The sequence below is a fragment of the Orcinus orca genome, chromosome 18 (assembly GCF_937001465.1).
Source record: "Orcinus orca chromosome 18, mOrcOrc1.1, whole genome shotgun sequence".
Classification (NCBI taxonomy): Eukaryota; Metazoa; Chordata; class Mammalia; order Artiodactyla; family Delphinidae; genus Orcinus; species Orcinus orca.
In genome coordinates this window covers 2,889,400-2,905,698 of record NC_064576.1, presented here as the reverse complement: position 1 = coordinate 2,905,698, position 16,299 = coordinate 2,889,400, and the positions used below count along the sequence as shown (strand labels likewise).

Sequence of the window (16,299 nt, the reverse complement as noted above, 5' to 3'; positions counted from 1 at the left end):
GTCTCGGATGCAGGATGGCAGCAATCACACGGGCACAGGTTCCGGGGCTGTGCTTCTGCGTCTGAGTCCTGGTTCCGCGGCTAGCGAGCTCTGTGCCCTCCGGCGAGTCCTTTCACCATCGTGTGCCTCAGTCTCCTCATCTACAAAATGGGATGGCGAATGCCACCACCGAAGGGTGTGAGGGACGATGAAGGAGTATCTCTACGGGACTGAGAACAGCACCCAGCACACAGGCAATGATTCTACGTCTGGTGAAGTAAAATATTTTTTTAATGAACACATCGACTTTTCATAAATGTTGTGACGTGTGGGGTATTTTCTGGTTTCCAGAATACACATATTAAGTGAAGAGGTCACACAGTCACCAAGTGTTTTTAAAGAACCAAATATTTACTTAACGACCCCAAACACCAGAAGAGTGGCTTGATGTCAACTTCATTATCCACCCAGGAAAAAGCGTTCTCCAGGCTTTCTTCGTTTCATAAATAATGTATTTTATTGTATTGCATATGGCTATTAAGGAGAGCATCCATGATCATTACAGACTAAATACAATGCACTAGTCTAGTTCCATTGAGTCTGGTTTCCAGCAGTGCCATACAGGCCCTTATATACAGCAAGGACAGTGGAAGACAGCAAGAGAAGGTCAGTCTTTTGTCATATCACAATAGCAAGAAATATATTTAACATCTTGATCTCCAGAAACAATACGTACCCCAAAAGAAAACACTGTTTAATAACTGTTAAAGTTTATATAGCAAAAAATATTTTAAATTTAAGGTAAGTCAGGCAAAATGTACAAAGACCCAATATACATTGTGAAGTTTTAACAAACATAACATTTATACATTTTGGTTCCATTCTGTAAACTAAATTAAAAATGTAAATATTGCATATGCCTTTTTTTTTGAAATGTACAGGATAGAAGAAAATTTAGTATATTATCAACTTTTTACTTCGCTTGTTTAAAGTTGCAGGAGGAACATGAACCATGGGAAGGGTGGCAGGACCACGTGAAGGATGGGGAGAGCTACTTAAATACGAGTCAGACACTGCGATCAGCAGCGCCCACGTTCAGTCCTATCTACGGGGGGGGGGGTGTGGGGGGTGGTTTCCATAGCAACTCCATCCATCCCGAGTCCCAAAACTAAACCAAAACTTTAGGACATTTTATACATTTTAATAAAGTCTCTCTATATTACACACTGAAAATGACCATCAAACTAACGTGGTATAGTTTACGCACTGTTGTGCTGTGTGATTCTCTAGAAAAGTGAAACTTGGAAAATGCTCAGGGCGATCACTTTACATTCAACTTTGTCTTGCGGTACAATCCTCTGTTCTAAAAGGTCAGCATGGCAGGAGAAAGACTTTTGCATTGCGATTAAATACATGTTTAAGACATTGAATTTTTTGGTCTTCCTCTAGAAAAGCCTCATTTTATGAATGCATTATTCTATAGTGATATCTATCTATATATTTATATATATTTTTCTCCCACCCCCCCCCCCAAAAAAAAAACCCCAACTCGTATCTCCAATGAATTCGTGTAACCTCTACAGGACTCTCAGAGAAGAGGCACTGGGGACCCAGACACGGGAGGGGGTCTCTAGAGCTCCCCCGACGTGTCAAGGCAGCAGAGAGATGCCGTGACATCCTGCAGGTCAAGGGCAGCGGTCTTCCGCGACACCCGCGGTAACTGCCACCACACTGAAAACATGTGCAATAGGGGTAGCCTTTGTCGGGAATTGTTTTCACAAGTGACATGTACTGTAAGATTGTTTTTCTTCTTCCTTGTCTATTAATAACATAGGGGCCAGAATGCCTCTTTTATCAGTTCCTTTGTGTGTGTGTGTGTGTGTGTGTGTGTGTGTGTTGTTGTTGTTGTTGAGGGCAGCCTCGTTGCCAGACACAATAGCATCATAGTAAAGATAATACATTTTAAAAGAAATCTGCCAAACCCTTGACCAGCCTTGAACCGCTAGCATGCCTACGTGAATTTTTGGTTAGAGAAATGCAAGCTCAGGATTAAGGAGAGCAGAGACGTTTGAGCTTGTAAGTAGGATCAAAGGCGTTTGCAATTTGTAGTACCTACATAAACATCTACAGAGAGAAGATTAAACAAGTCTGTTAAAGGTAAAAAGAGATACTCACCCCCTTCCCAGACCCCGCCCCTCCCACCCCCCATCCCCCAATACAGCTGATGGTTTTCCAAAGTAGGTTGCTTCAGTTACATATAATAATTATTATTTATCCATCCATCTTCAAAGTCCAATCTCAAATTTCATCTCCGTTGGGAAACGTCAGTCCCACGCTGGGCTCTGTCTGTGAGTAAACACGCAGGTACCTGGGTTGGAGTCTGACAAGCAGCTGTGTACCGGGCCTGTTCGATGAGGCAGATGGCCGTGCTGGGACTCTCGGTACCCAGACGTCCTGCCGGCCCCTGACCACGCCGATCTGGCTTCACCTGGAACTGAGGTAGGACGGTGGTAGTTTTGAGAGGATGCCAGTAAATACCAGACTTTACCACTTTGATGCGAATTGGTGGAATCTCCTAGCATGCTGAGGGATATATCTGCTTTGCCAAAATGAAAGTTAAGGAGAAATTAAGACACTGGCCACAACGGAAAAGGCCGAGGAAAACGTCCAATTTTCTCGTGAATCACTCCTTCCGCTAATTTCGTCGAAAAACAAAACACAACACGACCAGCACAAGGATGAATGCCCCCTGTGGGAACGAGGGACAGAGACGGTTCCACGTCTAACCCAGAGGCGTCCACGTGTGGTAATCGCTCAGATTCAAAAGGAAGCTGAGCAGCTTCAGATTTTAAAAAAATGCTGAGCATCTTCTGTTCATGTTTTTCTCTGATGTGTGTCGTCATGGGGATAAAGCCAGGCAGATCTTCACTCTGAAAGAGGAAGGAAAGAAGTCAGCGGGGCCGCTGTGCACACAGAGCCATCCTACTGCGGGAGACGAGGTCCCTCTCAACCCTCCTTTACCATCTGCGTCACTTTCAGGAAATGATCCACTTTGGGAAGCAAACGTTTACTCATTCCGTTTTCCAGAGACGAGTTCAATGGGTAAACTCCCCTTCGGTTTCCCCAGGAGCAGGGCGACTGGGTTTACAGTGAGTTGTGAGATCCATAAAGTGAGGTTCACATTTTCAATGCAAGAAAACCATTCATGATTCTACCCTTGGGAGAGGGGCTGAGCGACCTGGCAACGGCCCCTTAAATGCCCAGGTCTCAGTTCTTCGTGTGAACAGAGGGGGAGAAACCACTGCTTTCCTCACAGGGCTGTGGAGAGGATGAAAACCACGCCACGTGTCACCGCGTGTTCTCAGCTACGCGGATAATGCCAATGTGGGTCGCGGTAAGAAAGTGGGAGAAGTAATACGTTCACACTTCTGCCCTCGGAAAACCCTTCCCACTGGGTACTCTATCCTGTTGCTAAAACGACCCAAGATTCAAAAATAAGCCCCCGTTACACACCCGCTTCCTCTGCCCTTGGGCGGAGCCAGCAGGACCCTCACCAGCTTCAAGTGCTCCCCTCTTTCTGGGCTGAAAGATCCAACTTCCTTAACTTTTTCCCAGTCCCCAATGTTTTCAGCATATTTTTACTGGATGTGTTTGTCCCTTTAGCGGACATACCAACTGGAGAGACTGACTGACATTTCACAGTACACCGCCTTTTTTTTTTTTAAGCCTCTTGGCTTTTAAACAAAAATGCCAAGTTGTTCATCACTCCCCATGCTGGTAACTACTTGGTCACATGCGTGCCCGGTGGGTCACGCCCCACCGTAAACAGAGCAGTGTCTTCCTTTGCAGCTGTAGTTACTTAACCTGCACCTCTGAATATTCCTCTAAAATCACTCAGAATTCTGTGCTCGGCGCTCACCACGCTCCTGGATTTGCTTTTTTTGTGTGTCTACTTCTTTTCTGTTCATCTTGAGTTCAGAGGACTACTCCCAGCAAGAGAGAAACTTCCAGTATCCCACAGCCAAGAGTAAGCACCTGCTCTGTAGCCCGGCAGAACCCAAACAAGAGCCTGTGCAGACACGTGCTGTCTACACACAACACAAATACTGTATCTTTTCATGACGTTTTCAGAAGTTCCCTACAATGTGACATTTTGAGGCAGTGTCACTTCATTATTTTTAAAAAAGCTTACGTCCTTTAAGAAATGTAACAAGTAAACTGTTCAGCACATGAAACTTAATGGAGAACAGGGTCCCAAAGTCCCTCCGAAGGGAAGCTGTGTCTCCGGCTATTTTATTCATTATTGTGATTTCTGGTCCTAAGAGGCTCTGGTGAGAACCTGAAGGTTAGTGTCCCTTAATAAATACAGGCATTTGCTAAAATCCACCTGGACTTGAGTCTCACCCTAAATGAGTTTGCATTTTGTCACTCAGGCCCTGACAGTGAAAAGAATCTGACGGCCGCCCTAGAGGGAGTACTACCCTGTGGGTCCACTTTCAGAAGGTTTCTATTCAGAGTTTATTTTATTTTTACACTAACGATTAGCTAAATGTACCTAATTGTCTCCTGTTAACGCTAAAACCCCATTACCTTGAAAACAGCTAAGCAAGTAACTTCTTTAATCCCTCAAACTCAAACACACAGAGTTAATTATTGCTGAAAAACTTACATTCCTTTACTGCAAACTCATAGGGCCATGGACATTTTTGCTCTGTTTTTAAGGATGCTTTCTTGCTATGAAATAACTATCATTAGACCGTCATGAGCTCTAATCAAGTTGAATGTGTAACTTCATTTTTTTGAAGTACAAACAACACGACTGTCAAAACCTTAATTTCTAAGCACTAGCATTATGAAAGAAAAGAGCTGCTAAGGAGCAAGGAAATAATTCATGCATTTATTCACACAGTGACCTTTCAACATGACTTCCAATTCTGCTCCGGTGCAGGGCCTCTGTGAGGCACATGGGAGAATGATGAGGTAGAGAATGGGAGTCACATGACAGCTGTTTTCTGGGCAGGGAAGGAAGCAACTCTTTCAAAGGTGCGCTGCCCTCTGCAAACACCTGCATTCTGAAGGATGCTCGGCTGCCGTTACCAGCAAACGGAGAAGAAAGCTCTTCCAAGGGCACAAGAGAGATTCGGGCTGTCGGCCACCCAGTGAGTCAACTTGATGTGGGGACAGTAAGGAACATGGTCCCCTAAGATGCTGAGCCGTGGGCCGAGCAGCCCCAGGCTTCCACGGAAGGGAAGGGCCAGGGATGTGGTCCCACACATGGCCAGGGAGAGCCACGGATGACTGGGGAGGGAGGCTGAGCACGCGCGCACGTGCACGCACACACAGGTACCATCACAGGGAGGGGGGTTCGTTCATGGCACGTGGGAAGGATGTGAGCAGCCTCAGGCCAAGGAGAGCAGAAAGAGGACGGCCACCAGCTCAGAGACAGATGTCTGGGCGAGAGCTGTGCCGTGCTTCAAACACATATCTCAGCGTATAGATGTGCCCTGGAGCCAACACATCGACCCAACGTGGATGCAATCTGTCTCCTACTGGGTCAGATAACAGTGGCCTTGCACAGACACCTCGAGGCAGAGAGCCTCCGAACTTCAGTCCACGCCACCCAAGTCACCTGCCACTGAACCCTCTTGGGTTCACCCCCCAACTCACGGGGAGATCCTCCTGCATGCACCCCAGCAAGAATCCCCACCTAGGATCACCGGGAGGGGGCCACTCGTGGAAGATGCCTGGGATTCGGGGCTCAAGTGCGCCGAGCAAGCAGGCTCTCTGCGGCCAGGCCAGCAGCCAGCCAGCAAAGCCAGACCCGCCTGCCACGAGCCGCCTCTCACTGCTGTCGCTCCGTCCCGCATCCCAGGAAGAAGGGGACGGAGGCGGGAGCGGGGCCCTGGGAATGTGAGCCCACTTTTGCCTTTTATTTAGTTCCTTCTGAAGTAAGTTAAATTACCCCTCCTGCTGAAAATGAGTCTGGTTCAGCCAACTAGAAACAAAAATCTTCCAACACTGCCAGCCCATCACACTCAACTGTTAAATATGTATGCTTCGTAACGATGAGACTCCAGCAAAATTTTATTTATTTTATGACCTATGTTAATTCTACTAGAGGCAAAGAACCAGTGATTAATTTCACAATTCCTCCACGGTGAATATCATTAAGATGGGAGACATTCTCTGAACTGTGAGGGTACAGGGGCGACACAAAGAAGAAATAAAGGCCAGAACCATGTGTTGCTGGTGAAAATTACAGAGTAACATGCACCAGTTCTGAATCTGCTCCTAGATGTAATGCTTCTAAAATAATTTAAATTTATTGATACACATTGCATTTGCGGTATAATTACACACTGTACTGTTCTGTAGCCTAGACATTGCTTCGTAAAGAAACTCATTCATGGAAAGCATCAATCTAGAGTTATTTGATTGGGAAAAAAAAAAAACTTTCAGCACAAAGACTGACGTTGTCCCATATGGCATGTCACGCAGCCCAGCTATCCTTTTCCTTTTCACTCGGTGACATATGACAAATGACGTTCATATGAGGGATACAGTCCCTTATGCAGTTATCCTAACTCCCTATGGACCAGCGCTAATTCTGCCCTTTCTCTTCCATTTAAAAGACCAATCAGAATGCAAATGAGGACGGGTGTTGTCAACAAAGGCCCCACCTCCAATTTGCTCTATTTTACAAAAAAAAAAAAAAAAGGAAAGAAAAAGAAAACAATCACTGAAAAACTCTGTCCTTGAGCCCAGTGGGGGAGCTCCCTAGCCACGGAAGGCTCGGATGTCAGAACACGGCCACATCACACCACCGCCGAGCTGGCCTCCGAGATCGCAAACACTCCAGTGGAAAATGCAGTGAGCGTCGGGTCGAGAAGGTTTCAGAAATAAATCGGGTAAATGTGCTCTGGCAAAGAAACTCAAGCAGCATTCTGGGAGCACGTTCTGACTCACGGCTCTTTTTTAAATGATTTCTTATGATTACTTGGGTTTGGATGCAGACAGAGTCCCGTGTGGGGCTCCATGGCACAGCAGGAGGGAACGGGGCCTGGTCTCATGGGCCCTGGGTGAGCAGCAGTGGACAAAACAGACAGCAAACCCACGTAGCAGGTACCAGTGACTTACTATTTTCAGGCAGATCTGAATGAGGACCAGTGCAGACACTTATGTGCATGACAAGAATGAAACATTATACTGCTTAAGATTAAAATTTATATTTCTAGTAGTAACTATGATTGAAAAAAAAAATATAAACCCTATGGTGAGCCCAAACATGTCCTTCAGGCCCATTGAGACTTTCTATGTTAAACACAGAATGACGGGAGAAAATAAACTTTTCTGTTACATGAGAAATTCCTAGAAAAGTCAACCTGATAATTCAGTATCTCCTCACTTTACTAGAAGCAAAAGCACTCTTAGAATATACAAAAAAAAAAAGTAAGGTCGGGTGTGATAAGCCAGGGATTCTAAGAAAAACGGTTACTTGAACTTTGCAAGTGGAAAAAAAAAAATAACTTAAAAGGAAAATATGGAAGCACAGGGTCCCCGGGACAAACGGGCTCAGTGACTGACTTCACCAACCCGACTCGTGAAAAATTTAGAAGCTTCTTGGAGTTGAGCTCATCATTTCCACTGACAATTACGATCATTTCATCCGGAATGCTTGTTGTTGAAGACATTTCCCAGCATCAAGTTGCAACTTGATGCTAATGACACAACGTGAAACAGGATGAGACAACGGAGTTCTCACGTGAGGCTGGGGTTAATGAAAGGCATCTCTCCTTCTTCAGCTCTTGCTTAATCCTTCCCATAAGACCTTGTCTTAATCACCAAAGACTAGAGCAATCAGGTGTCCTAGACTGTTATCGCACTTCAAATTTCCCCCCACTGTCCAAGTTTCACCCACAGCAACCAGCATAAACTTTATAGTGAATAGCCTACACTAACTTTATGTTGTAATACGTAAGTATCCATTCCTTTTCTGTTTGTTATTGAAAAGCCTGGTGTGTGGATCCTGGAAGCTACCCTTTTATGGCAAGAGTTTTCTAGCATCATCGGAGAACTATTATCATGCCCTAACGCAAACACCCGAGAAGCAAAAACGTCCTTAAATTGCTGGTGGACCCTTCTCTTAAATTATGAAACGTTAGACCTTTTCTAGGTAAAAACCAGATGAGGGAGCCTTGGTGACTTGCCCACTGCCTTGGAGCTGATCAGCAGGAAAGGACGATCCTTAACTTCTCCCAGAACTTTCCTCACTGCTGCACTGGGGGCCAACAATGCAGCCCCCATTTTTGCAAATAAAAGACGGGAGGACTCGGGAAGGAGTGAGGGGAGGTCTGGAACTTCCATTTGGGTCCTGGAGTTTAAACCTTTACACGGTACCATCAGCTGTTTATCAACTCCCCAAAGACACCGAACCCTGCAAACTGTGCATTTCTGCTTCGTGCACCTATCTCTCCTGCTTGGTCAAGGGCCTGGACCACCTCGGTCCCCAGCATACAGCACATGCCTGTTAGGTCCTTCACGAAGCTCTGACGAGCTAAACAGAAAGAAAAACCCATGTGGTTCACGCCATTTCTCATAGGCAGAAAAGCAGAATAAAATCTTCTATAGGAGCACAGAACTTTAGGACTGTCTGAGGCCCAAGAGAAAAGAAAACCTTCGTCGTCTCACGCGAGAGTGGCCTTCTAAGAGCGAGGTCAGCAGGGTACGGCCAAATCGGGTCCTTGCCTGTTTCTGGAAATAAAGTTTTATTGGAACACAGCCACGTTCACCCACTTGGACACGGCTGTTTCTCACTTTGACAGTGGAGCTGAGTGATGGTGACAGAGACATTGTGTCCCAGGACACGAGGAAGACAAGGAGGAGAAAGAAGGGTAAATTTGTGAAAGTTACAACATACATTTCCATCTGCGGGTTACACCTGGAGACTAATTGATACCCCCTCTGAAAATTATCGGCAGGCTTACGTGCTTCAGAGATGCAATCCCATTGACTTAAAAGCCTGCTATCCTGTTACAGACCCTACGGAGGAGGAAGCAAGTCATAAAATCATTTATGAAGCTAGCACACACTTTAGGAATTAGTTTTCCTTACTCTTCCACTTGATATTCCATGCATAATACCATAGTACTGAAGAAATCTCATTATTACTAAATATATCCTACAGTACTACTCTTTCAACTTGAACATGATAAGTAAAGTTAATATATGATAGATCTGCAATTCAGAAAGGGCCCAAATCTCTTCTCTTGCTTGAGTCATTTGAGAACGTGACTAGAAGCATTATGTTCCTACCCTCTGAAACAATATTTGGGCCAAGTGATGGAACCTGCGTTAAAATTGCAAATATCCTATGAACGGTGTAATTCTCCCTCAGGGGTGTATTTTTGTACACTATAAAAATGTTTATATTGTGTGTATCTGAGGTTCTCAAACCTAAATATTATAGTTTTGCTATAAACTTAAGGGAGTGTAGAATAACAGTTTGTTCAAAATATATCCATCCCCAAATATCCTGTTACGTATCATTTCAAATGAGCCGTTCTTTCCTTCGAATATTTAAATATTTAAGAGTTGCTACTGGGTTTTCTTCATTTTATAATTTGATACCTTTTTTGTTTTTATTATTGAAACTGAAATAAGCATTTTCTGGAAGTCTGAAATTATGCCAAATGTAACTCAAATTACCTCTAGGATATCACTAACAGGAAACGTACTTATGAGTACAGTTAAAAAGGTACACCTTCAGGAATCTGAAATTTACTCTGGTTTATACATAATGATAATGCAATAATTTGGAAATGTTCTGAAAACGGGATTTGTGAAGTGCTTGTCTGTCGTCACAGAAAAAGAAAAAAAAAGAAAGGATTAGAAAAAATGGGGGGAAACATATTGTGACCCACCACCAGCCCAGCCAGTGCCCCGAGCTGTCTTGCTGGGCACAGACCCACAGGGCCTGAGCAGCCTCCACCTCCAGACTGCGAGTACATTCCCTCCCGTGGACGACACCTCACTGATACGGACGCCAGCGTCCTGGCTCGGGGGGAAGAACACACCTTGTGCAGACGTACACCTGGCCTTTACATTGACATGCAGGATCTCCCAGCAATGAGGAGGCTGAGGGCCGTGTCCTTTGCCCTGGCACAGGTGGACACCCATTCCTACCACCGGCCACCTCAGGAGCCTTGCTGGGAGCTCAGGAAGGACTCAGGGCAACCGTCCCCACGGCTCAACGACATGCGAGTGTGGAGAGCCACTGGCCTCACCAGAGTCGGGGTCCCCAGGCCCAGCAGGCAGCACCCACCAGGGTGTTCCCTGTTAGGAAAATGGGGACATTATTCTTCTGCCCTAGATTTCTCACTGGGCATGGGGAAACTACCAAAAGAGGTTTTATGCATACACTATGTAACTAAGTAGTACAAACAGAAAAAGTATATATACACACACAAAAATTGTTTTTTCCACACACAGTAAGCATGTGCTGCTGGCAGGACGTGCACCTTGGGGCCGGGTCCTTCTGCCTTCTTCCCGCACCTTTCAATGATGTACACGGGTAACCACATGCTGTGCTGTGAATGACAAAGCCCTAGGCCTGGCAGCCCTGTGCACTGGGAACCTCTGAGCACATCGATCTGCCGTCACGGCGTCTCCTCCATTCAAAACTACACCCATGAATGACATCACCAGCAACTGCAACTTCAAGCAGTAAGTAAACAAGCCATGAATGCACAAACACGAGGGCGAAGAGCTCTCGGGAGGGGAAAAAAATGAATAAACTTGTTTTCATTGGCTAGAAGCGGAACAGAAGCAGAATTGTGCTTTTTTTGGGGGGGCGGGTAACTCAGGGCCATTTAAAGCTAACAGTTCTCAGACCCTGCCCAGAGCATCCTGCCTGGGTGCTTTCTGCACGCCTCGTGCACAGGCCGCGCGTGTCTCTGCATCACCGGAGAACGCACACATCCCTCTCCGCATCGCAGGGCCCGCGAGCAAGATGCCAGCAGCCGGCGGGGCCCCAACTAGGCGGGGCCACGGGGCACAGGACCTCTATTCTCTCGGGGGTCACACACGGCGGTGCCCCATAATGCAGACAGACATTTAAATTCCTCTGTAAATTCCTCTGTGGCCGAAGAGAGCGATTTACATCCAAATGGAGTACCCCTGATTGAAATTTCAGGAATGAAGAGTGGAACGTGCGAAGTTACAGACCATCTTTATCAAGTGCATTTGCTAAAAAGTAAAGTAAGACAGCAGGCGCCGACAGCCACGCCTTCCCAGGAAAGCGGGGCCAGGGGGACCCAGGCCCCGGTGCCCCAGGCTGCAGACCACCCCCAGCTGCCCCAGCAGGCAGTGCCCGGACCAGCCAGGTGAAGCCGCCCTGCACGCTCCTTCCGCACAAATGCTGAAATGTTTTTAATGTCCTTCACAGCTTGAGCCTCAGCTGGGTACACCTGCTGAAGAGAACTTGTGCAGACTTGTCAGAGCCCAACCTAGACATTCTACCTGCTCCTTTGCTGGGAGGGACCCTGCACACCAGGGGCCTCAGACCCGGGACTTTCAACGTGCCATCGGGAGATCCGCAGAAGCCTGTGGTTGGAAACTTTGGCCCCCAGTCCCTCCTGGAGTGCCCAGGGCCACCAGCTGTCAGACACGGAGCAGGGAGGTGCCTGCCGCTGCCCCCAGGTGGGAAGCCTTCATGCCCGGGGCTGGAGGGCACCCAGTCCTGTCCAGACGGTGACACACAGGGGGACACTGCTGGGACACCCCTGATCACAAACCCGTCTCATCCTTCCCTCTTCTCCAGGGAGAAGGCAGAGGGCAGGACCAAAATACCCAGCGACATAAAGTCAGCTTCCCAAACTGCTGAAGGCTTGGAAAGGTGGGAAACGATCCATCATCCGGTGTTAAGATGGCATTTCTTACTGATTGACACGAAAACCTTCCCGGGCTCCAAAGCTGGGCAGGGTTTGTCTATGACTTTTTTTTTTTTTTTCCCTGAGGTACGCGGGCCTCTCACTGTTGTGGCCTCTCCCGTTGCGGAGCACAGGCTCCGGATGCGCAGGCTCAGTGGCCATGGCTCACGGGCGTAGCCGCTCCGCGGCACGTGGGATCCTCCCGGACCGGGGCACGAACCCGTGTCCCCTGCATTGTCAGGCGGACTCTCAACCACTGCGCCACCAGGGAAGCCCTCTCTATGACTTTTAAGAATGGATTTAAAGAAGACATGCCTTCCCAACCACCTCTTTAGGAATCAAAAACACAAACTCCAGACTGAGCAGACGACCACTTGATAGACCACAATGACGCCCAATACATCATACACACAGGCCCCTCCCCTCCAGAAAAGCATCACGCAGACAGGGAAGTCCTGTCCGGAGAGATCACTTCCACCTTTTCACATTTAGCAGCGTTATGATTCTGTGACACTCGGTCTATATGAATTAACATAAAATAACTTATTTTCTCCATTCTCCTTAGAGGGCAGCCGGCCATTCTGCAAAATCTACTCGTTGTATCGAACTGAACACGAATGGGGCGTAGGCTTCAAAGTGACCGAAACAGAAGAAGCAGAATAAACTTGCCCATTCATTGTAACTTTTACTATATTTACAAATCAGTTGTTTCAATATGCTCACATAAAGAAATATTAATATTTAGCCATTGTCATTCTTTGGAGATAAGCTTGAATTGGAGCCTTATTTGACTTGCCCATACTTCACACATTTTGCACAGATCTGACAAGACTATGCGTGAATCAAGTTATTTACAAGTCTATGCTAGCAATCTGCTTGTAGGGCGAGAGTGGCAGACACAGAGGGGGAAGCACAGCCCCCCCGGCCGTGTGTCCCCGCTGAGACCCTGGGTGTGGGTCACAAACCTCCCCCCAACGCGAACACGCAGCCTCCCGCCATCCACCCCTTCCTGCTCTGATTCCTTACACATCAGATTCTGAAAAATGACTTTAAGAGACCCACGAGCATAAGCGTGTTTCCTAAAATATACACTGGACAGAGAAAATGCAAATTTCACACTTCCGGTCTGGACAAAGTAATAGCAACCCCTACGAGAAGGAACAACTACTAACACAGTAGAAATAAACAATTAGGATGGGATCGTCATTTTTCTCTTGTTCGAATGAATGAGCTGCTTTAAGACACTTCATGCAGGCCATCCCTTTTTTACGTATCTCAGAAAAATGAAGTAAAACCGAGCTTACGTTCTGAAGGTAGACCTAACCCCATGTCAAGTCCTTAAAGTGACATAAGCTACAAATAGCCACAAAGTCCACGTACCAAGGGTGCGGTTTCTCCACAGAAAGGCTAGAAGAAGGGGAGGGTCTTTATCCACACGCGGTACTAGCTGTTCTGGACGCCTTACTCCCCTTAACTCCAAGCTCACCCCCATCAGTGCTTCCACGTTGGGCCCAATCTCCACGAAATACATGGAATAATGACTTTTCTATCGTTTTAACGTTTCCCAATCAGCTGATGAAGAAAATCAGTTTGTTGCAGAGCCCGAATTTCACGCGCCTTACCGGAAAGCACACTGTGCGGATGGATGCCCTGGGGAGGGGGAGTTGGGAGTAACTGACCCAGTTTTTCAAAGGAAGCCACTGGGGGTTCTGAGAAGACACAGAACCAGGAAGCAGCGAGTGGACCAGAGCATCGTTCCCTACAGCCCGGCAGAGGCTCCCCTGAGGTCCACTGCTAGACCCCTTCACCCTTGGGTGGTTCCTTTAAAAAATAAGGGTAAGGGCAAGAACGTTCCCTCCTTGGAGGTTCTGAGGATGAGACACCATCTAGACATGTTATAAGGTGCTTTACAAATAACGTCTGTGTAACCGAGCATGTAATTCCACGACCAGACACTTGTGCTTTGATGGCATTGTTTATCTTGTGACAACTTCCCTCTGCCTTCCCCAGTGCAATGACATCTCAGCATATTCCTTCCCCCAGAAACTTTTAGGTCTTTTCACCTTTTACATCATATTTTTGAGAAAGAAAGTCAGGAGCTGACATATACCACACTAAGTGGAAAAAGATGCTAGGGCGAAATGATACGAAAAGTTTTTAAACACTTCACATACTGTTCCAAAGAAACCATATTTTCCGTCTTCGCTGTTGAACGTGAACAAAGTCTTTACACTGGTTGACCAGGCTCTACACGTCACGGTTCATTGTTAGTTCCTTCTCATCACCTACTACTCTCTCCCTGCTCCCTCTTGGTCAGCTACACGGGTCTCCTTCTGATCCTGGGACACACCAGCAACTTTCTGCCCCAGGGCCTTTGCACAGTTAGTCATTCCCTTTGCTCATATGGACTCTCCCCCTAAATACCTACAGGACTTGCTTCCTCTCCACCTTCTCCCTCTCTCTTCCCTGCTTTGTTTTCTGGAGCACTTGTTACTACCTACACTACTTCATGCTCCGAACACATGTCAACATTACGTTTATTTCCTTGGTTTCAAAGGTAGGTTTGAAGATTCGGTACTTCTGGTTTTGGGTTGTTTTTTGTTTGTTTGTTTTAGCTTGGAAGCCAAACCTCTTTCTTTCTAGCCTGCACTGTAATATTTTTCAAATGGGTGAAATAGTTTTAAAGTATGCAACATGTCACAATTAGCATCTCTGTAATGAAAAAATAAGAAAACGTAACCATTTGGTTAAATCTGAAAGCTGAAGGAAGATCTAACCTTTCCCGCCTCTGTCTATCCTGCCCCACAGGCCACCTTTCTATCCTCCCAAGGAGCCCTTAAGGGAAGTTCCTGTCATTCCTCTGTTGGCTTTTTTCGGGGAAAAACAGATAAAACACACACTTTTTAAAAAGGCTCAGAGCTGCCTGCACGTGGTTTCAGGTGTGTCTTAAGAAAACAGAACTCTACTTGGAAATTAATAGGACATCTGAAAATTAAGCAATTTTGAAGCCTACACTATAAATAGAACTGTGATCACATGAAATGTCTGTGGATCATTCATGAGGAAAAAAACGAACTAAAATCGAAATGTTGACTTCTCACGGACAGGCAGCAACACTGAGCACATCTTACGTGTGAGTTTTCTCAGCTTTGCAGCTACGGATGCTTCCCGTCACACAGACTACAGGTGAGCATCCTTCTTCGGCAAGAGCTGAGGGTGAGCAGGGAAGCCTCAGAAGGAACGGGAGAGGGAGTCCACTAACCTCGTGAAGTTTCTGGAATCCAAAGGCTAACAGCAAAGACAGAGCACACAGAGAAATACTGGGAGTTCTGAGGCGAGGCTACCCAGAGCTCAGAGAGGCTGATAGCTCGGAGCCGGGGCCCAGCAAGATCAAACCTGTGGTTTCTCAGAGGAGAAAACTGATGTGGAAATTCCACTTCATTGGATGGACCCCAAGTGTGTGTGGGGGACTGGGGGCGCTACACGTTTGAGTGGTTCCACCAGACTTTTCCAGCAAGGACACCTGCAGTCCCAGCAGGGACAGCCCATCCTGCGTCTTTGGCCAAGAACGGCTCAAGAGTAAATTCAGAGATGAATTCGGAACATTCCAGCTGAACGGCACGGACTCCAGACTCGTGAAGATGCGTGCTTGTCGCCCAGAGTTATTCTAGGAACCGAGTTAAACGTTCCACGCGTTTAACTTGGGTTAAACTTGGGTATTTACTGCAGTGCTTATTTCATTGAGAACTAAATCTACTCATAAACCAGCACTACCCACAAGCTAAACCACAAATAACAGTAAGAAGGAAAACGGAATTAAGATCTGTCCATGCTACTGCGTCTTTACAATTTTGATTCTGACCCTCAGCACCGAAATGTCATTCTATCAGTGTTTGGAAGCTACTGCAACCTTTCAACTCGAAAAGAAAATGTTCATTTCAAAAACTTGTCAAAATAAATAAAATCGAAAGACTGTTTCAAAATTCATGAATGTTTGTATTTATAGAAGTGGGTCAATATTTCATATCGAATATTTCCACACGGTTCATTATTAAAAGTTTAAATTTTTTTTGTTTATTCAACCACTTAAAGTGAGTTTTCTGAAACTGACTGAGATAAATGTCCACTCTGGTTTTATAATATTCTAAAGAAAGAAGAAATACAGATTTTGCAGTTTCGCAACTAAGATATTTTACGAAAACGCATCTAAATATTTTCAGCTGAACTGTACGTTTCTTATAAGTCTAATTGGTGAAGTAAGAAGAGTTCTTTGTATTAGTTTCACCAAACTTATTTGATATAAATATTTGATAAAGTAGTTGTTTAAAAAATTTGATATAAATATAACTGGAAGAGCTTATGAGTAGCTCATGGATTTGTTTTGTTTCATTTG

At 46.0% G+C, this 16,299-nt stretch overlaps 1 protein-coding gene across 1 annotated transcript in view; it reads right to left on the bottom strand.

Moving 5' to 3' along the window:
* Positions 1-255: 255 nt before the first annotated feature.
* Positions 256-16,299, bottom strand: part of IRS2 (insulin receptor substrate 2) — a 30,418-nt gene continuing 14,374 nt past the window's right edge. The window contains exon 2 of the mRNA XM_012534408.3: positions 256-2,909. Coding sequence (XP_012389862.1) covers positions 2,905-2,909 — 5 coding nt within the window. The 3' untranslated portion in view covers positions 256-2,904. The remainder of the gene's footprint in view (positions 2,910-16,299) is intronic.